The following is a 21,102-nucleotide window of genomic DNA, read 5'->3' as shown; positions in this document are numbered from 1 at the left end:
CGGCAAGATAGGACTCGACACAGTTAGCGACACAAAGACACGGACGATCCGGAAAGTACGGGTACGAGACCGAAAAAGAACTAGACTTGGTCCGGCGCCGGACCGAAACCAGGACGCCCTCCGGGGAAAAAGAAAACGAATTAACGTCAAAAGCGCGGATGTCCGACACCCGCCGGAAAGACACGAGACATAAGAGAAGCGCCGTCTTAGCGGAGAGTTGTCTGAAGGACAGGCGGTCGTTATCCGGCCAACCCTCCAGAAAGTCAAGAACCCGCAAGACGTCCCAAAAGGTAGAGTACCGAGCAGACGGAGGGCGCGCAACGCGAATGCCGCGAAGGAGACGGCAAACCGACGGGTCCTTGCCAACCCCGAAACCGTGCAACGGGACATGAGCCGCAGAGATGGTCGAGCGAAATAAGTTGATGAGAGAACAGATGGGCAAAGAAATTTAACACCGCAACTATAGGTGCCGTAAAGGGATCGTAGTGCTGCGCCACACACCAGCGACACCAGACGCCCCAAGCTTGGAGATAAGACCTCCTGGTGCCTGGAGCCCAGGATCCCCAGAGTAGGTTGCGAGCTGTTGACGATAAGCCCGACACCTGCCAGGAAGCCCTGAAACCATCCAGGCCACGAGAAGCAACCGGTCCTGAAGGACGAGGGGATGAGGGTTCCCCTCGGGATCCAGAAGCAGGTCCCAAGAGCACGGAACAAACAGAGGATCCTCGCAAGACATCTCCAACAAGAGGGGAAACCAGGGCTGAGACCTCCAAAGCGGAGTCACCAAAACAATCGTCACCCCCTGCCGACGGAGAGCGTGGAGAGTCCGAAGGATCATGGCGAATGGAGGAAAAGCGTAAGCTCCCTGGGGAGGCCAGGGCTGGAGAAACGCGTCCACTGCTAGGGAGAGAGGATCCGGCAGCCAGCTGAAGAAAGCGTCGGTCTGCCTGTTGGCCCGGGACGCAAAAAGGTCTAAGTGGAGAGGGCCGCGAGAGAGGTGAAGGGAGTGAAACACGCTGGGAAGGAGACGCCAGTTGCTCGCATCCCTCCAGTGCCGGGAGAACCAGTCCGCCACCTGGTTGTCCTTGCCGGGAAGGTACTCCACCCTTATGGACAAGTGGTTGTCCAGGCAGTATTGGTAAAGGTCCTTGGTAAGCTCCGTAAGGAGCTTGGACCTGGGACCCCCAAGGTGGTTGATATAACGCACCGCGGACACGTTGTCCATGCGAAGGACAAGGGAACAGTGGGTAACGTTCTTCGTGAAACTGCGCACCGCGAAAGTCCCGGCCAGCAACTCCAGGCAGTTGATGTGCAAGTCTCGCTCCTCGGGGGTCCAGAAACCCCCGGTAGCCGAGTCGCCGCAAGCCGCCCCCCAGGCTGGCGTCTGAATCGAGGACGAAGTATGGGGAGGACCCGAAAATGGCCCAGCCGTTCCAGGCGTCCATGTGAGTCAACCACCAACGAAGCTCCAAGCGGGCCTCGTCCGACAGAGGAATCACACGGTCGTAGGAAAGGGACTCCCGAAGGCGGTTTTAGACGTTGAAGGGTCCTGTAGTGTAACGGTCCCGGGAAGCTGGCCTGAATGGACGCGGAAAGTAAACCGATTACCCTGGGCAGGTCCCGGAGGGACACAAGGGAGCGCCTGAGTAGCCGCTGAATCTCCTTCTTGATGGAGATGGCCTTGGAAGGATGAAGCCTGAGCACCGTCGCCACCGAGTCCACGGTGAAGCCGAAGAACTGAATGGTCTGAGTGGGGACCAAGACAGATTTCGTCTGGTTGATTACGAACCCCAGGTCCTGAAAGAGCTGGACCGTGAGGGAGGTGTCCCGTCGAAGAGTATCCACGTCGCGAGCCATAAGGAGCACGTCGTCGAGATAGATGATGGAGCGAACGCCACGGGCGCGGAGGGACTCCATGACCAGCTTGAGGAGTTTGGTAAAACACCAGGGCGCGGAACTCAGGCCGAAGGGGAGGCACGTGAACTGCCAAAGCCGGCCCGACCAACGGAACTGGAGGAATCTCCGGTCGTCCACATGAATGGGCACTGTAAGGTAAGCATCCTTTAGGTCGAGACGGGTAAACCAGTCGTTTTCCCTGAGGATGTCGCGCAACAGATGGATGCCCTCCATCTTGAAGTGCCTGTACACTATGTGCGAGTTGAGGGGGCGCAGGTTGATGACAGGGCGGAACTCGCCCGACTTCTTGCGCACAAGAAAGACGTTGCTGAGGAAGCATGGGGGCCCCGCAACCCGTTCTATCGCCCCTTTGTCTCGCAGGGAAGCAAGCTCTGCGTGCACTAGCGCCGCCGCGTCGCGAGAAAGCCTGGGGAAAGATGGAGGGGAGGACTGGAAAGGAACCGAAAGGCACTCGAGACGAAAACCTGCCACGGTCTGAAGGACCCAAGGATCCGAAGTGAGGGAAACCCAGACATAAGAGAAATGAGCCAGACGGCCCGCGACAGGTATATGAGGGAGTAAGGGAACAACGCTTACCAGCTGATGATCTGCCACGGAAGTGCGTGTAGCCTCGTCCTCTGTAGGCACCACGGGTGTCCGGGTAGCGGTACTGCGTGCGGTACGAGGTGGTAGCCTCCGCCTGGAAACGGGGTCTTGCGCCGAATGAGGCTGCTCTGCTGGCGGCACGACCCCTCTGCCGACCAGCCTTGGGGGAAAAACGATTCCCAGACCGGAAAACTCGCCGCATGGACACCTGCGCCTTGTTGAGAGACGTAAAGGCATTCACGTATTGGTTAAGGTCCTTGAGGAAACGTTCGCCAAACAACAGACCATTGGCGTCGGGACCCAACTCCTTGGGAGCCAGTTCTGCTAACTTGGCATCCATCTTAAAAAGGGACGCTCTTCGCCGTTCAGTCGAGATGGCGCAGTTGGCGTTCCCCAACAGGCAAACGGCACGTTGGATCCAGTCGCGGACCAGGCCCGGGTCGAGTGGCGAACCATCGGTTAACGCTTCATCGGCCATTTGGAAAACTTGGGTGAGCGGACCTGCTACATCTAGGAGTTTGTCCTGCGCGGTACGCAGGCCCAATTCAATCCCCCTTGCCTTTCCTGGTCAGGAAGGTCACAAAGGTCTGGTCAAATTCAGATGTGTTAGACACCTTGGCCGGGATGGTCGGGCGCGGCCACTCAGACCAGAGCCTCTGACGAACCTCCTTGTCGAGTGGACGGCGGAGCCAATACTTGAGGAACTCGGCGATGTGTGAAGAAGGGGTCCACTCCGCTGAACGAGGATGGCGTAGCTCAGGAGGATCAAATAAGGGCAAACCAGCCTCATCCGTGATGTTGAAAGGTTGATCCTGAACAGCCGTAGAGGGACCGGCGCGTTCCGGAACGTGAACCTTGGCTGGATCTGCAATAGGAGGGGAGGCGAGGCCCGAGGAACCCGCATGATATTCATCAAGGGTCTCATATTCCGCGGCCAGGTCATGGAATGGCGAGGCATCGGGCTCCAGGTAGGAAGGAAGAGCTACGCTCCTGACTTTCTTTAAAGGGGCCTTGCCCTTGTCTGCAGTGGGAGGAATGTCATTCCAGGCCCTTTTGCGCGAGGCCTCTGGGTCTGCCGGGGAGAGAGAGGCGTCCGCCTCAAAACCATCGTCCCGAGCGGGGGAGGCAACCGGGTGATCCGGGCGTGAAGACTGGACTTCGGCCAAAGCAGCGGGCAGAGATGCAGCCAAGGCAGAGTGGAGCCAGGCCTGAAAGGCGGCAGGAATATGTGTGTTGGATTCCTCAGACATGGTGCTCTGATTAATGTGTCTCTGTGGTGGAAAAAACACAAACAGAACACATGATTAACGGATGAATCTTCGGGGGTTCACCCAGGAGAAAGCACGTGGCAGACAACAAAAATGGGGGGTTCACCCCTGTAACTTTTATCTCAGTAAGGACAGTAATAAATGGCCGCAGAGGAAACAGAGGGAATTACCCAGTGTCAAAGTGGTGCAAGCTAGGCCCAAGCCTAGACACATACAGGGGAATAGGGTTCACCTATATCCACGAAGAGGCAGACATGTATGATGGTAAAGAAAAAAATATATATACAGTAAAACCTAAAGGGAAAGAAAAAAGACCAAATAACCTTTGGAGGCAAGTTCTCACCTTTGGAGGCAAGCAGCAAAGAAAGAGGAGGAGCTGCAGTTTGCTGAGATTGATATAGACTTTACTTGTTTCTGATTGGTTGTTTTTATTGTTTGTTGTTAACTCCTTTGCTGCTGGAGGTAATCAGTAAAGAAGGATATGGAAAATATGAAGCCTCCTGTCTTGCTATAAAATTACAATGCTCATGGTTTACTACATTATTGTTACACTATTGCAGAGGCATATTTATCTTTCAAGCTTAGACCCAACCCAGGGCAGCACCCCAGGAGACCCCATCAGGGCTGCCCTGGACATTATGGATATGATGTATATTTAAGGCAGTCTATAGAAGCTTGGTACAGTCCCCCACAGTGTGAATAGGCCAGTTGGGAAGATCAGAGATCTTTCTTGAAATCAGCCCATTGAGCAGCAGCGGCACATCAGGGTGATATGCAGTTTACACATTTGTGAAATAAATATGTCAGCTGGAAAAAAAAGACTAGAAATCTGAAAAAATAAGAATTAAATAAGTTTACATAACATTTACTGAACAGATATGGTATAGCACAACTCCCATCACTTTATACTAAGCCAGACACCGACATGGTAGGCCTCAGCCCTCTCTGCCCCTGAAACAGCCTGCTTGCCTGTGCCCCCTCTGCCCCTTAACAGCCATTTCTGCCCCTAAACAATTATACACTCACTCATTCACCTTTTTTTAATTGATACTATGTTCTATTTACAAAGATATATTTACACTTTCTAATGTCATCTAGATTTGGATACGGATATTTGTAAAAACCAATATACGGATGTTTTAAATGCAACACTTTAACCTTTGCTTTGGTAAATGATTACGATAGTTAGAAACCTTACGCAACATAGTAATTGGCAACATGACGGCCGTCTCATGAGCACATTGTAAGGAACCTTGTACCCTTTTTCTGTGTGTAGCTACATGCTGTATTTATGGAGTGAACACTAAAGGAGAGATTATTCACTTCCAGCCATCAGAAATAACAATTACAGATAAGAACCAATTCATACACAAGTCTGTCATATTTCCCCATCTACATTACACCGTCCATTTCCATGGTTTTCACAATATCCAAACTGGGGCATGGAACCTACAATTTAATGTTGTGACCGACGTCCCAGATTATCTCTGAACCTGTCACGGATAATCCAAGGTTATGACCCCTGTCCATGTAAACATTAACCAAAGGACTGAGGCTGAGCACTAGAGACTGATCGGCCCCCAAAGCACACATTGTCATTCTACAGACTGGAAGTCAGATGTAAGGACAGACACTGAAATGTTGGAGACGATATCCCAATACAAGCCGAGGTCAAAGGCTGAGGATCACAAACCAAAATTAGGGCCAAGCTAACACTAATGGACAATAACAACTACTATTTTGCTTCACTGCCACCGTCTCCTCCATGAGATTATTCAGCATTTTTTGCTTAGTATTAATATTGATGTATATAGTGACATATTCTGTAGGGATGTACAAGGGGTTACAAAGCAACATCATGTTTAACCAACAAATGGCATCGAAAGGCCCATACGCCAAAAAGACAGTGAATTGTGGCATTATTTTTGGCAGTACCCGGCTTTACACAGGGGGGCCTCAGATGTCATCAGTCCAATCTGATGTCCCATAAAGAAGCTGCGTATTACCAAAAACGCCACAAACCGCATCCTTATTTTCAGCAACATGTAGCTTTTTGCTAGGAACGTTAGATGTCAACAGAGTTCCGTCACCCATCTATAAGAGAACACAATGGCGGGCTGTGAGGACTGAAGTGACAGCAGGGTGTGCATCGTAGGGAACAAGGAATCAAGGATTTTAACACACTGCTTCATCTAATGCTGGATGGCTAAGCACACAACACCGGGTTACCCTGCCGACTACACAGCTATACCATAAAAAAGCGAGACGTCACCTTTCAGAAACGTGGCATGACCATTGCTTTAATATCTATCCTTTCATTACTCAAAAAATCCAAACTTAACTTTAGAACGCACCCAGGCACCACAGCCTTTATTACGTCTGTTGAAGCTGGGTTGGGAGTAAAGAGGGGTGCTTTTCTACAATATTATAATACTAGTATTATTCAGGGGATACCGAAAAATGCACAATGTAAACTTTCAAGAAATTTGAAAATGAGGACAAGGTAAAACATTTTGCATGACATGACATATAGTAACAAATACCTACCTAAAGAGACCATATTGGGGGGCTTGTTTTCCCCTTTCTCCCGCCCTTTCCTTTAACACTATCTCGCAGCCCCTCACCCTCCTCCACACTATTTGATAGTCCAACTCCCCCTACACATAACTATCCAGCGGCTTATCGCCCCAGCCAGAGAACGTCTTACGAAGATAGAAATAGAGTATCATTCACCACTTTTTACTATCTGCTTTGTTAAAAAATAAATCCTACAATAATGTTAATCATTTTACAGATGTCAGCTACAGCAATTCACTGGAGCTGAACTGAGAATACGTTTATTCATCTATAGTTTAATATTCTGAAGCATGTCCAGTTATAGCGTGCTTGTAATGCAGGTATCCACTAGATGTCCTCAGCGCGCAAGAAATATCCTCGCAGGGCATAAACCAAGATACAAAACAAGAGCAAAAGAAAAATAAACTATCATTTTTATTATCCTTTATTTATTAAGCACCAACGTATCATGCAGCGCCATACAAATCAAATGGGGTGGTTAACGTACATAACAAATATACATTTACACATACGGAAACAGGGGTGGAGAACCATGCCCATGCGCTTGTCATGTAGCTTTATATTGTGTTTATAGAATGTTCCTTGCAACAATGGCGGGCTTATTAGGGCACCGCTCGCGAGCGTACAATCTCTACAGAATCCTCCGTGGATGAGGCAGATTGTCTTATGATTAAACCGTCCTAAAACAGGAGTGCAAAACGTGTGCCTGCTGTAGACAGTCCTTTCTAGCAGCAGCAATGGAAGGAGGCCAAGGCGTAGGTTATAAGCGCAAGCACTGTTCATTTTCAACACTGAAAATCCATTTCTGTTTAAGGCTATCTTGGCAAGGGTTTGCACTAGAATGGTATTTGTCTTTCTAACCGTAACCCTACTAGTAAATAATGCATGTTTCAGGCCTTACTGCACACTGCATATCAGCGACCCACACAGGAACATTACGCTTCTGCAGCTCTGTAATGGCACGAAGCTGCGCTTTTATTGCTTTCCCTGCCTGTAAGTACGTGTGACAGAGAGTTGGTACATATGTGTGCAGGTATGCGCAGAAGTGGTTTTCAACATGTTTCAATTTTTAAGAATTAAAAAAAAAATAAAAAAATAAAAAAATAATAATATATATATATATATATATATATATATTATACACACCCAAAAAAGTGCATTTCTAATTGCATGATTGAACATATAAAATGCAGGCTTCTGCAAATATGTATCTATGTCATAGAAAGATAAAAAAAAAAAAAAAAAAGAAACATGTTTGCACTCTTGTGTTTATACCAACAGTTGTTCTAGACAGAGGAACCTTAACCCTTAAGAGCATTTTTTCATGTTTTCTTATTTTTTGGGACAATTAAGGCATTTTTAAAACCATATTCATATGAAACACTTTTTTTTTTTTTATATATATATATTAGTTAACTTGTCCTGATTTGGAAACCACCCATATTCTTATATCATTTTTTTTTTGTTTTTTTTATTCCCTACCTAAATTTAAATGTAACCCTATGTACCCACTAACCAACCTCCATCACACTACACAATATAAACTAACAAGTAAATATAAGAAAAACACCTAGGAGCTTTTATGAACTGATGATGTACCGGGTAGAAGCCCCCAGGAAAGTGGTCACATGGAATGGGATGTGTGCCTGGGGTCTCAATAGATTTTCTGGGAATGTCACATGAACCAGCGTGGGAGAAGGCTGACAATAAGTACACAAACACACACACACGCGCATGTGCTCTGCTTTGACTGAACACACATCCTGCAAGCCAAGAAGCAACAGGGGATTTTAGAGAAGATTCTGATGAATTGGTTTATACATTTACATGCAAAAAAAAAATAAAAAAAAATATTAGGCAATATTTACAGCTTTATCATAATAAGATCTGAGATTTTAAAAGCCATTATTTGAAATAACTATGATGTTCTTACTCTGTTTCTCCTATCATTAACAACACAAGGAATATTTAGTGTCTGCCCAACATTTCTACAGTATATTGAGGTTCAAGGTAAATTGATAAAAATATAACAAAAGGACACGCAAAAAAAAAAAAGAATGCAGAGCAGTCTGGTGCTGGAGAAATTTCCTTTTGTTTTGAATTTTATCCAGCCATATGACCTGGGGACTGGGCCGATACAAGCTCAACTTCTTTACGCCTACACAGATCCTATAGTAGGGATGCACCAAAATGAAAATTCTGGACTGAAACTTCAGCATTCACTTGGCCGAAACCGAAAATTACCCCGCTACACCAAAAAAATATCAACACTTTTATTACAAAATTGGACACAAAAAATCTACAACAAACAAAAGGGCATTATCGGCAAAATGCCAAAAATATATATAAAAAAAAAATAATGGTCTGCAGCGCACTTGCTGCTTATCTGCATGTTCCTCGCACAGTCACATGACTCTGCTTTAGGGCTGCAACGAACGATTATTTTCATAATCGATTAGTTGGCCGATTATTTTTTCGATTAATCGGATAAAAAAATGAATGTAAATGTTTCATTTATTTAAAATAATTTAATAAACAAACAGGATGTTAAAAACAAACAGCAGAATACATTCAAATGCGTTTCTTGTTTTTATTTCCCAACCTGCCCCCCCCTCCCAGTTATGCACATTTGAGCCCAGGCTTGCCACGCTGCCTCCCAGATATGCCTTATACCCCCAGACATGCCACTCTGCCCTCCCCAGACATGCCACTCTGGGGCGGGGCCAATCTGCCCCTGACTGCAGGGAGGGACTGGAAGAAGGAAATGGGCGGGTCAATCGTCAGTGAGTGACTGCACTGTAATTAGTAACTGCTGCTGTGAGTCACACTGAAACGGATTGTAAAACGAGGGGTAATTTTCAGAACATTTAAAAATCGATTCAACTAATCGATAATTAAATTCGTTGGCAACGATTTGCATTATCTATTAGTTGTTGCAGCCCTACTCTGCTTTGTTCCTGATTCCCCTGGGCTGTACAAGAGAAGTTGTTCGCACAGAGTGTGAGCAACACAGAGGGAAGCAGCAGGGCCCCTGCAGAATTGAGATCTGCAGTTCAGGTAAGGGAGGGTTATGAATGAGTATGCGTGATTAAGGGAATGAATGAGTATCTCTGAATAGTTAGTATCTGAGAATGATTAGCATCTGAGAATGAATGAGTATATGAATGAGTGTGTGATAGCAAAGATGTGTAAGTGTGTGGGGGGGAAGCATGGCATAGGGAGGCTGTTATCACACTCCTATAATACCCAGGTTTCAGCATGTACTGGCTGTTTGGGCATGATAGGAGTGTGATTGCTGTTAATCATATATATACACACATAATATTGTTATTGATTTTTTTGGACAAAAAAATCAATAACATTAATATATATATGATTGTTAACAGCAATCACACTCCTATCATGCCCAGGCAACCAGTACATGCTGAAATCTGGGCATCATAGGAGTGTGATAACAGCCTCCCTATGCCATGCTATCCCCCCCACTTACACATCTTTGCTATCACACACTCATTCATATACTCATTCATTCTCAGATGCTAATCATTCTCAGATACTAACTATTCAGAGATACTCATTCATTCCCTTAATCACGCATACTCATTCATAACCCTCCCTTACCTGAACTGCAGATCTCAATTCTGCAGGGGCCCTGCTACTTCCCTCTGTGAAGGATTGCCGTTAACAATTATATATATTAATATTATGTAATTTTTTTGTCCAATTTTGGTGTGTTACTTAATTTTAATAAAAGTTGTTGTTTTTTTGTTTTTTAAGGTGGGGGGGTCATTTTCGGCCAAGTGAATGCTGAATTTTCGGTTTCAGTTTCGGTGCATCCCTAATAAAAACTATTCCTACGTGAACCAGCATGGACTTGACTCAGAGGTCTGGCTTGACCTATTTTATAAAAATTAGAGGTATCAGCAAAACTGCCATTCCTCACTGCAATGTTTATGATACTTAAGCATTAAATTATTTTTATAGAGCAGCAGCACATTCTGTAGTGCTATTACAAAAGAAGCGAGCGGGAAGAGAAATCAATATTAACTTTAAAATTGTCAAAATACAAAATCGACAGTAGCATTAACACACATGAAGATATAGTGGTAAAGAATGAAAATAACGGCCCTGCTCTTGTAAATACAATCTATTAGATTATGTTGGTAAATCTGGCTAATCTCATTGGGCCCAGACTGGTATCTGGTTCGGCTCATCTGTCACCATCGCTTATGGAGGATTCAATCAGTAAACTCAATAAAAATCATTTTTAAAATGAATTATTTCCACTGGCATTCATTTTGAAATAGATTATCATCAATAGGAGTTTATCAATTACTTGGGACAAAAAAGATGCATTTACAACATTTTCATTTAAAATTCTGACCTTGTACAGAATGCTTACTGTACATCCTGATATAGGCTATTTGCAGACACTATACAAACAGTATACCTACAACACACAGTAGTTATTACCTACTGTTTATAGTGTACACAGCACTGAGTAACTAGCTGGATACGCCATAAACAATGCTTAACTATATTATGTCACAAGAACAAACACTGGATATCCAGCTGTATAATGACACTTTACAGAGAGCCCAGTTCAATAGTAACATATACTAAGTACCCAGCTCAATAGAAACATAGAAAGTGACGGCAGATAAGAACCAGTAGGCCCATCCAGTCTGCCCAACCTCTGACAATAGTAACATATACTAAGTGCCCAGCTCAACAGTAACATATACTAAGTGCCCAGCTCAATAGTAACATATACTGAGTGCCCAGCTCAATGGTAACATATACTAAGTAGCCAGCTAGGTAAATGCACGCAGCACTGAGCATCTAACTGGTAACTGACACTGTGCAGAGCTCTACACCTCGATTCGTGTGTTCGGGTGACTGTACTCTTTAGTAGAGTAAAGGGCAGATCTGAGCTGTTAACCTAACCATGAATGACACTGTAATCAGCAACATAACCCGCGCTGAATACAAGCACGGTGCCCAGCACCAAGTTCATATTGTACACAGCAGCGATTGCCCATCCAAACACACAGGGATTTGTATTCTTAATATCGGATTTAACATCAGGGCAAAGGCCCGCTGCCAACTTTATACATCACATGTGAGCGCGTTTCCATGTACTTCAATATATTTCAGCTACACGGTTTTGAACAGTTCTGAAACATGATTAGATTTTATCTTACTGTTCTGTTTATTTAGGGGGCCCGAGACTATTAGAACAAATAATTACATTTCCGATCTGCCGCTTTTCCCAAATATCACAATTTTGCAAAAAAGTACATCAACATATGTAACTTAAATATAATATTATAAAAAACGTATGTAACGTTGTTTGTGTATACTATTGGAGCAGCCGTCCCAACTTCCTACTCACAGGATTTTCAGGGATTATTCCTTCCTGAGGTTTGTCGCCTTTTGTTATTACATTAATTGACAAACAAATACACAAGTTTCGGCAGGTTTAACCCCTCCAGGAGCAGAGAGGTTTTTTTTTTTCCTATATTTTTGTTAAACCGTGATTACCCCTTTTCAATATATACAAATTATATATATTGCTTGAGAAATAGGACCTTCTTTTAAAGTCAAAGAAATACATTAATCACAAAGTATACTATACTAAAATAGAAAGAAAAATCTAATTTCTTTGCAATCTTTCTTAAATTGTCTTTGCTGTAGGTGCCATGGCTGAACAAACCCAACATATTGGCGGAAAAAAGGCGAAATTTAAAACAAAACAAAAAACGGCCGAAAAGAATCTACCCTCATCCAGGGGCGGCGGGCAATTGCTGCTGCTTACCTGTGGGTTGCTCGCACACACTGAGCAAGCAGCGTCTCTTGTTCCGCCAAGGGGCAGCAGGTAACCCAGCAGTCACGTGAATTGACGTCACATCACGCGACTCTGCTCCGTTCCCGGGCGGTACAAGAGAAGTTGCACACTCAAAGGGCCAGCAACGCAGAGGGAAGCAGCGGCCCCTGCGAAAGTCTGTGAACGGCACCGGGAAATCTGCAGTTCAGGTACGGGGGTTGGAGGGGATGTGTGAACGAGTATGCGTGATTGAGGGAATGAATGAGTATCTGGGAATGAGTAAATGAATATGCATGTTAAAGCATGGATGTGTAAGGGGGGGGCATGGCACAGGGAGGTTGTAAGTGATGTGCAGACCCCCATCCTGCAGGGCAGCATTTTATCTGTGCTGGCAGCATCAATACACAAAGGGGGGGCAGCTAGCCAGGTTTCGGAATTTATTGGCTGCTTGTACAGGATTGCTATATTAAATATATATGATTGCTAACAGAAATCACACTCCTATCATTACATTACATTTATTTATAAAGCGCCTGAGATTCCGCAGGCATACCCAGATTCCAGCATGTACTGGTTGCCTGGGCATGATAGGAGTGTAATTGCTATTAGCAACTATATAATATTTCACATACGTGTTTTTTTTTCTTTTAAGGTGGGGGGGTCATTGTCTGCCAAGCGCATCCTGAATTTTCAATAAGGTGCATTCCTAGTTATACCCCATATAAGAGTTGTGTTAAACCAATCAATAATTTTACTCCCATGTATTTATACCTAGGGAACCGCACCATTTAGCACCACGTCAGCCATATAATAAAACAGAGCAAATTCGGTAAAGACTTATTGGCTGACTGAAGTATAATAACCTCGAAGATTTCAGGACTATCTGCGTCTCCTCTTCAAGCATCTTATATAATTATTTGCATTAAGAGACATAGCTTGTCTTGAAAGCTTGCAATCTAACAATCTTCACACCACCTTACCATAGGCGTTCACTGTTTTGATTCTTGTCCATTTCTAAAGATCTTTTACATAGCTTTCCCCATTATATATTAACCCTCCCCACCTCTTCTTTCTGTATGTCATCGTTATGTTATATACTAACTTCTGTGCCCTATCTGCCCTTTGTACGGCGATGCAGAGCCTGATGGCGGTACATAAAACAATAAAATAATAAGTGTGCGTACATATATATATATATATATATATAATCAAAATTACATAAATTTCTAGAAAATATACCTACTCTGCTTAACAAGCACAAAATATTAGCCATAAGCTACAGCACCCCAATCGGAACGATAAATGCGTAAAACTTGCTCTCTATACTTGAACAAACACTGTAGTATTCAGAGGCTGCGCTTCGTAAGATAAACCCATTTTACGTCAAAACAGTAAAGAAAGGACGCGCGCGTTCCCGCTCTTTAGCCCTCAATATACAGCCGCGATTTAGAACGGGTGAAGTAGTTTAAGGTAAATTTAACGGACACTATGCACAGTGATTTCAGTGTAACGGAAGGGGGCGTTTTACCGCAACAATCCCTACATGACTTTCGCTTCAGCTCAAACCCACCCCACAACATTCCACTTACAGCCTGAAGCTATGACACTCACACAACACGGAGGCGAAAGTAGGCGGAGCCTGAACGCTATGTGTCACTCCGCGCCGGATCTCGATGCTCAAGCTCCCCCCCGTTTGGGCGCATGTCCATACGCAGACAATAGCCCCACCCACTTGTAAGCCGGAAGTGGAGGGGCAGAGCTGGGTGAAGTCTTTGTTGGCCCCTCCTCTCCCGGGCTGCCGCAGTGAAATTGGGCGCGTTTGCGCAGTGACGTTCCTTTTTTTGTTGCAAGGTAAGGAAGGAATAGCATGGCGCCCGGGTTCCCAGCTATTGAGCCTGCCTTTTGATAGTCTAATCAGTAAGCGGGAGCTCTGCGTGTAGCAGAAAGTCAGGGTGGAGAGTTGACAGTGACAGGTTTGCGCGGAGGGCTTGGTGTAATGGCGTCATGTAATGTCCGCGGCGTTTGCAGAGGGTGAGGCCGGCACGGGCGTGGACCTGACGCTTCGTGGCTTGTTGGTTTACGAGCGCTGGACGAAATGTCGGGTTAGCGTGTTACTGCTATCGGGCTCGCTGCCGCGACAGCCGGCTGAGGTCTGGGCCGCGCGGCGCGGTGGCCATGCGGGTGTATGGGGGATGGGAGGCTGTGATGTGCGGCCTAGCTTTTGTAACAGCTGTCGGCTCCCGCCGTAACGCCTGTTATACCCTCTGTGTTAAGACTTTTTTTTGTCTGCTGAGGCGCTTTGGTCTGCTGTATCCGGACCGCAGCGGGGTCTCGCCCAGAGCGCTGGGCCTCAGTGTAACGCATAGTCATTAGTCACTGTGGGGGAGGGGTGCTTGGCTCCCGCCAGGAGTGAGCGAACTGTACCGGTGACCGAGGTTTCCCTCGCTCCAGTTAGCTGAGGCGCCTTGTTTCCGTTTCCTGGGGCAAGGGGGCTCCGACACGTGGATGGTATGTGGCCCGTTTTTGTCGGTTTGCGTGTTGCTTGGAATGCTTAGCGTTTATCTTGCGCTGCTCTTTTAGTATCATCGAGGCTGCCTGCAGTTGATCTGATGAAGCTTTAAACAAAGATACAGCCGGTGCCTTATCTACCAGCGTAAATAAGCGGCGTTAAGTACGCGAGTACGTTATCACAACTGAAAGGTAGAAACTGTTAGTGTTCGCTACTAACTGTAACCTTCTGGCGTATCAGTACTCTGTAGACACCCAGCAACATGGCAGATGACATCGATTTTACCACTGGAGATGCTGGGGCATCCACCACTTTCCCCATGCAGTGCTCTGCCCTGCGTAAGAATGGGTTTGTGGTTCTGAAGGGACGCCCATGCAAGATTGTTGAAATGTCTACTTCCAAGACTGGCAAGCACGGGCATGCCAAGGTAAATACCAAAAAACTAAATCGATTTAATTCCTGTGACCTGATCTTATCTGCTGCAGGTGAATATGACCTGTAAAAGGAAAATGTGAGTAGTGATAAGATGTCTAGTGCTTTAGCTGATTACTAAGCTTTTATTTCTGTTCAGGTTAGATTTTTGTAGGTGTTTTCTGAGAGTTTAGATGGTAGGTTTTCCCTGCTTCTTGCGTTTTTGTAACTTATGCATGTTTTTTCCTGTTCTGTAGGTTCACCTTGTCGGAATTGATATTTTCAGTGGTAAGAAGTATGAAGATATTTGTCCTTCTACCCACAACATGGATGTGCCCAATATTAAGAGATGCGATTACCAGGTGAGATAGAATACCAATAGTGTTAATATTAACAACCTGGCACACAGTAAACAAGGGTTAAGTGTTAACCGTTCAAGCGTGTAATTTAGCCTTCTGTACCCTGATCCTATGTAATGGTGTGTTCAGCCTAACCGCTGTAGGTGCAAAGGAGGCTCAACTTTCTTTGCAATACCGTGTCTAAAAGTCCTCTGTAGGTAGTGCGGAAAGGAGAGATAATCGGGGGTTAATTTTTTTGTTACTCCAGGATCCCACCATTTCAGAATTATCTTCTGATACCTAGACAATTCTTCCTGTTTTTACAAATCTTAAATCCCAAATGCGTAAATTCTGGATATGATTTAATTTTTCAGTGTTAAAATGGCTTAATGAGTGTAGTCTTGCACTATTTTCCAACTAACATTCTAGTGGATGTGAAGCATATTTAATTTCCTGTTAAGTACTTTTATTACAATCCCAGAGAAAGCTTAGTGGGTAGCCTTTTCTCTGTGACAGTACTGTTGTGCTGTTTTTGTTTGCCTGGCTCAAAGTGTACTGTCCAGTTATTTGTATCAACCAAATATATGTTCTCCTGCCAGATAACTTGTATGGCCATTGAATTTGCATAGAAGCAGAATTTGAGAGCAGTAAATAGTGTTGGAATAGAACATAATTACGTGGTTACCTGTCGCAGCCTTTTATAAGTGCTTGAAATATCAATTCGCCTCCTTAGTGTTGCATTCCCTTCCTATTTACGCTTGGCTAATGCAGTCATTTAGTGGGGTTAGGAATTCTGGAGTAGATACTAGCTCTACCATTTTTTCCATATCAGTCTAAGAGGTGAACTGTTTATAGTGAGACTTAAGCAATTTCCCATTTAATGGTTCTGAGATTTAGGAGTCTTGCTTAAAAGGTTATCGGATATCCTTAGAAGGTTGAGGATGTGAATGGGTTCAGTGCAAGGTAACTAGGTTTTGTTAAAGTGATATGTTTCCTTTTAATATACAAAGTCGCAAGCTTTTGGGCCTTTCTGCAAAAATCTAAAGGAGGCCACTGTAGGGCCCCATAAGCCTCTCTTGCTCTTTTGGGCCATGGAACATTATCCTCTTTGAAATGGATACAGTGAAGTTTACATGTCTCGTTGGTACTGGGAAGGTGACGGCTGAAACGCTTTTATTCCTCAAGGTAGAATCGTGCAATCTGCATTTCAGCGCCGATTGACTTTGCATGTGGTGGTCATGGCAGAAATGACTCCTTTTCTTTGAAGTTAATACCTCAAAGTATAACTAGACGTACTGGCACTCAAAACAAAGTACTAGAAGCTGACCTCCCTTTTAGCTCAGGGTTACACTAGTATATGCAAACACTGAATGTAGTTTTACAGTCTTGTTAATGTTCTGCCTTGTCTTGGGGGTTTTCTGCCTAATGTGTCAGTTCTCCAGTCACACTGTTTTCATTGGACTTTGCTTTCCCATTTTATTCAACGCAAAACAATGTTATTGCTTGGGCTGAGGCGGTGACATTGGCCTGTAGGGTATGCCGGGAGTAGGTTTCACTATTGAACCAGCAGACTTTCCCACTGGCTATTTCCCTGTTTCACATGTATGGGGCCAGCCGATTCAGTCTGTAAACAAAGCCAGTCGGGCTGGATGAGCTGTTTTTTTTGTTTTTCACGACAAAGGCACTATGAAGCTGTCAGGGTATTTGTCTAGTAAAAATTGGGTCAATATAACTGGCTAAATGCATGCACATGGCAAGTATGAAAACACGTAAAAACGTTCTTGGAAAAAGCTTTTTACTTAGATTCTGGTAGTAAGCTTGTCAACTAATGACCATGTTTTAACCAATGCCAAATTAAATGCTCTAAAGTCTATGTGAACATAAACGAAAAATGTTTAACTTATTTTTTGGCATCCCCCCCCCCCCCCATAGCTGATTGGTATCATTGACAAATACTTGTCCCTCCTGAATGACTGTGGTGATGTTCGTGATGATCTGAAGCTGCCGGATGGTGACCTGGGAAAGGAAATAGAATCTAGATTTGAAGCAGGAGAGGAGATCATGGTAAGGGAGCTTGCTGTGTGATGTATTAAACCTTGTTAGATGCAGTGTTTGTTAGCTGCCACAGAAATGTAGGATGGGTTGCTGTTTATGCATGATTTTAATCATCCTCCACTTTGATTTTGTTTATGCATTTTTCAAGTGGTAGAAATACAATCTGTTTAAAGATATTAACAAAATGTTATTCAATATTTATTTTTCAGATCTCAGTCTTGTGTGCAATGAATGAAGAATGTGCTGTAGCCATCAAGGCCATGACCAAATAAAACCAATTCAGAGGCTCGAGCAAAGTGCTCAGGTCAAGAACAGCCGATCTTAAATTTGGTTCTGATTGTCACCAAAGCTATGGCCTTTTCAAAAACCTCATATTTTTTTTCAATTTTCAGGTATTTGCTGGAAGCTAAATTTGGTTATGCAGGTTAACTGGCAATTTTCATTATCACTTCAGTTTAATAATTAAATGCATTGGTTATTACCTTTTGACATTCCTACAGGTGTTTATTTTGAGGGTCCAACTAAACTGGCCAAACATTTAGTAGATATGTTGCATCTGTGTGCGATGCATAGTTTAAACCGGGCTGCTAGAAATTGGTCACATGCGCCTCGTGTAAAAGGTAATAACTAAGCGGTAATGTTATACCTATTCTGTAGTTTCTTGTTTGTATAAAGTACACAATAAGAACGACTTAAGCAAGTTTAAATCTTATGCATGTTAAGTGATTGGAGATGCCAGTTGACTTGCTAGTTTCCTTATCCCTCCCTTATAAAAAGTCCTGGTGGCCATGTGGAAGAAAAATGACCTCTGTACATTTGCCGACATGTTGGCTTGCGTAATGCAACAAAAAAGTGTCAAAGCCTGCCTATGGTCTAGACGGGCAACTTTGTTGGGTGATTCTGGGTGGCAGGCGTACATGACACAAATGAGGGTTAGAGTTGTTAATGCTACAGATTTTCACTCGAGGCCTTTGTCATTGGACTGAAAAAAAATAAAAATAGAAAAATGCAGTTCAGTTGCTCTTTTTTCTTATTGTATTTATCTTGAAATATTAAACGGAGTAAAGACCTTCCCAGGAATTGTTTTGTAGTGCTTCCAGTGCTTGGTTTGTTCCCCCCCCGTGCAAAAAAAACTTGAACGGACATGCAAATTTTTAAATTTATTTTTTAATGCAAGTCATCAATAATCCCCTTACGCTCCTTTAATGGACAGCAATCTACATTACTATTTGCTCTTGGTTTTTTTGAACAGAAGTCATAATTTGTTCCTGAGCTCTGTTGCCGTTCTCTGCCGCTTTCCTCCATTATGGAATACACTTTAGCACTTACAGCAAATTAATTCTGTTTCTCCTGCAGCTTTACATTTGGCAGTGTTCCTGTGCCTGTTTTACCACTGAGTGCCCCAAATACATTTAATCCGTAACATTGTTTTGATAGTTTTCATTACTGCTGAAAATTCTGTGATGTACAATGTGTCCATTTTTACTGTTAACGTGGCATTGGTCATAGTTGAGTATTAACACCCTTAAGTCTATTGCAGAAACACTGTTTGGTGCTGAATTCTTCATTGAGTGTCCAACTATGAGGGCCCTTGTTTGTTCCAAAATAACCGGGAAACGGGGTTCCTTCTCATGCATTAGGATCCTGCAAATTTGCCCCGACACCAGCTTTCAAGGTTCCTCAAACCCAGTACCCCTAAAACCGTTCACTTCCTACCTGGCTGTATTGGCGCGCACACAAAGGCCAAGTTCTAACTTGACAATCTGCTGGGCTGGGACGAAGTCTGTTAACACTGCCATTCACACCCCCAAAATGCTGCAATGGTGAATCCCTCGTGCTCTGTGGCACTTCATTCTTTACTTTGAATTCTTGGTAGTTTGTAGTAAACCAGTCCTTACTATAGATATTTGGGAGATTGTCTTCACACACAGCGTTGGACACCACAAGGAGCTACCTTTACAAACTGTGGCTGTCCCTTCTGTGCTCATGACATATTTACTGAAAATAATATGCAATGCATTGATTTCTCAAACATCTTGATTTCTCTGGCCGTATTCGGGCTTAAACGTAACATTTTGTACTAGATGCTGAACCGGTCACGTTCTACTAACTACACTTTACAGCAATAAGGAATACATAACTGAGTTTAGCGTAGGTCTCAAATCCCTCTCCAGTATGTCTTTCTGAAGGCGTAAATGTGTTCATAGCATGCCGTGCTTCTAATAGTTAACTTCTAAGTGTTAATCACTTGTTAGTAACTGGCTCGCATGTTTCACCCTGTGGTCTGCATGGACCCTCTGGCTACAGGTAACTGCTGTGTATTCATCAAACCCAACCCCCCCCCGGGACATGACCAGATTAGCAATGAGGTGCTGGGCTTTGTTCCAAGATCATGAGAAGCAATCTCCAGCTTCTGTCCCCTAATGTGCATCTTTACCTGATCTTGTCTTTAATTTTGGCCGCATGCTTCATAAACACATTTTGCAGTAAATTCAGTTATTTCCTCGCACTTGGATTTCTTTGAAATCTCAAACTCTGTACCTTTTTGATTAGGCTCATGAAACGACAGTAAGGCACTTGGATTTGTCAAAGTATGGTTTCTAAACCTATTTTGATAGGTTTGTGTATTGTATTCTGCCATTTCAAGCTGTACAAAACTAGAAGCCTTGTATATTTTGCATTTCACTGTAAAGTTAAACCTAATTGGTAAATCAAAAACATGTAAAGTTTTAAAATTGTGTTACTAGATTATACAATTGTGGATTGAACAAAGTTAAAATATCAATAAAGCATAGGTGATTTCAGATTGTTCTAGTTTTTTTCCCCCCTGGCTGACGGAACCATGAGTGCGATGTCTTAGATTATAAAATAATGTAGATTTACAACAAACTGTGAAACATCAGGCTAAATACAGAGGACATGAACACACAATGGTATATTGTACAGCTGGGCACAGGATTTATTTTGTGACAGAACAGAGGTGTTCTAGGAACATGGTAGCTTTTTTTTTTTTTTTTTTTGGTTTGGGGACTCTCATAACTACCCGAGTACTTACTCGTTCTTAAATGCATTTAACCTTTATCTCCAGGCTTAAATACACAATTGCTAATGTACTCAAACCATGCATTTACAACTGCATATCAGGGGATATTTCACTTGTTTTGCATTCCTACTAATTTCCTAAGATTTCTTTTAAGAAAAAGGAGTGTCCGCAGTGTAGAAGTACCAGAACCTTCTTTTCCAGTTGAAACAACGTACAGGGCAATGCGGGTAAAAAAAAATAAATCACGAGGAGCCGCTGACTGCGTGCCCTCCCCATGGTGTTAAGGAGGGACGATTTTACTTTCCGCAAATACCCAAGGATTCTTCGGTAACTAAACTGCTCAAACTTTAGAATATTATAAACAATTTGTAAAGGTGAAACTTCTAAAATAGAGAACTCGTAACATAACTACAGCTATCTCCTCAATCGGAGCACAAAGCCAGAACTTACGTATTATAAACTTAAGAGAAAATTGTCACAGTGCTTTACAAAAGAGTACATACAAAACATTAAAATGAACCTGAATAAATCACAAGTAAAATGATCTGCTGGAATCTCCCTATTTTAAGGAG

The 21,102-nt window shown here is 43.7% G+C and overlaps 1 protein-coding gene across 1 annotated transcript; it reads left to right on the top strand.

The window, feature by feature from the left end:
• Positions 1–14,945: 14,945 nt before the first annotated feature.
• LOC149300402 (eukaryotic translation initiation factor 5A-1) lies at positions 14,946–17,759 on the top strand. Its single transcript, XM_089485400.1, has 4 exons — positions 14,946–15,110; positions 15,352–15,456; positions 17,365–17,496; positions 17,697–17,759. The coding sequence occupies exons 1-4, from the start codon at positions 14,946–14,948 to the stop codon at positions 17,757–17,759; spliced, it is 465 nt and encodes a 154-aa protein (XP_089341526.1).
• Positions 17,760–21,102: the final 3,343 nt, after the last annotated feature.

The sequence above is a fragment of the Sceloporus occidentalis genome, unplaced genomic scaffold, assembly GCF_023333645.1.
Source record: "Sceloporus occidentalis isolate IW3139 unplaced genomic scaffold, rSceOcc1.0.p SCAF_25, whole genome shotgun sequence".
NCBI classification, from domain to species: domain Eukaryota; kingdom Metazoa; phylum Chordata; class Lepidosauria; order Squamata; family Phrynosomatidae; genus Sceloporus; species Sceloporus occidentalis.
Note: the sequence above shows the minus strand (reverse complement) of the source record. Positions and strands in the feature narration are given on the sequence as shown.

Excerpts from the sequence above, each read along its gene's own strand:
- LOC149300402 (XM_089485400.1), top strand. The coding sequence starts at position 14,946 with ATGGCAGATGACATCGATTTTACCACTGGAGATGCTGGGGCATCCACC. Across the intron at positions 15,111-15,351 it reads GCAAGCACGGGCATGCCAAG|GTTCACCTTGTCGGAATTGA; the intron begins GTAAATACCAAA and ends CCTGTTCTGTAG. Across the intron at positions 17,497-17,696 it reads AAGCAGGAGAGGAGATCATG|ATCTCAGTCTTGTGTGCAAT; the intron begins GTAAGGGAGCTT and ends TTTATTTTTCAG.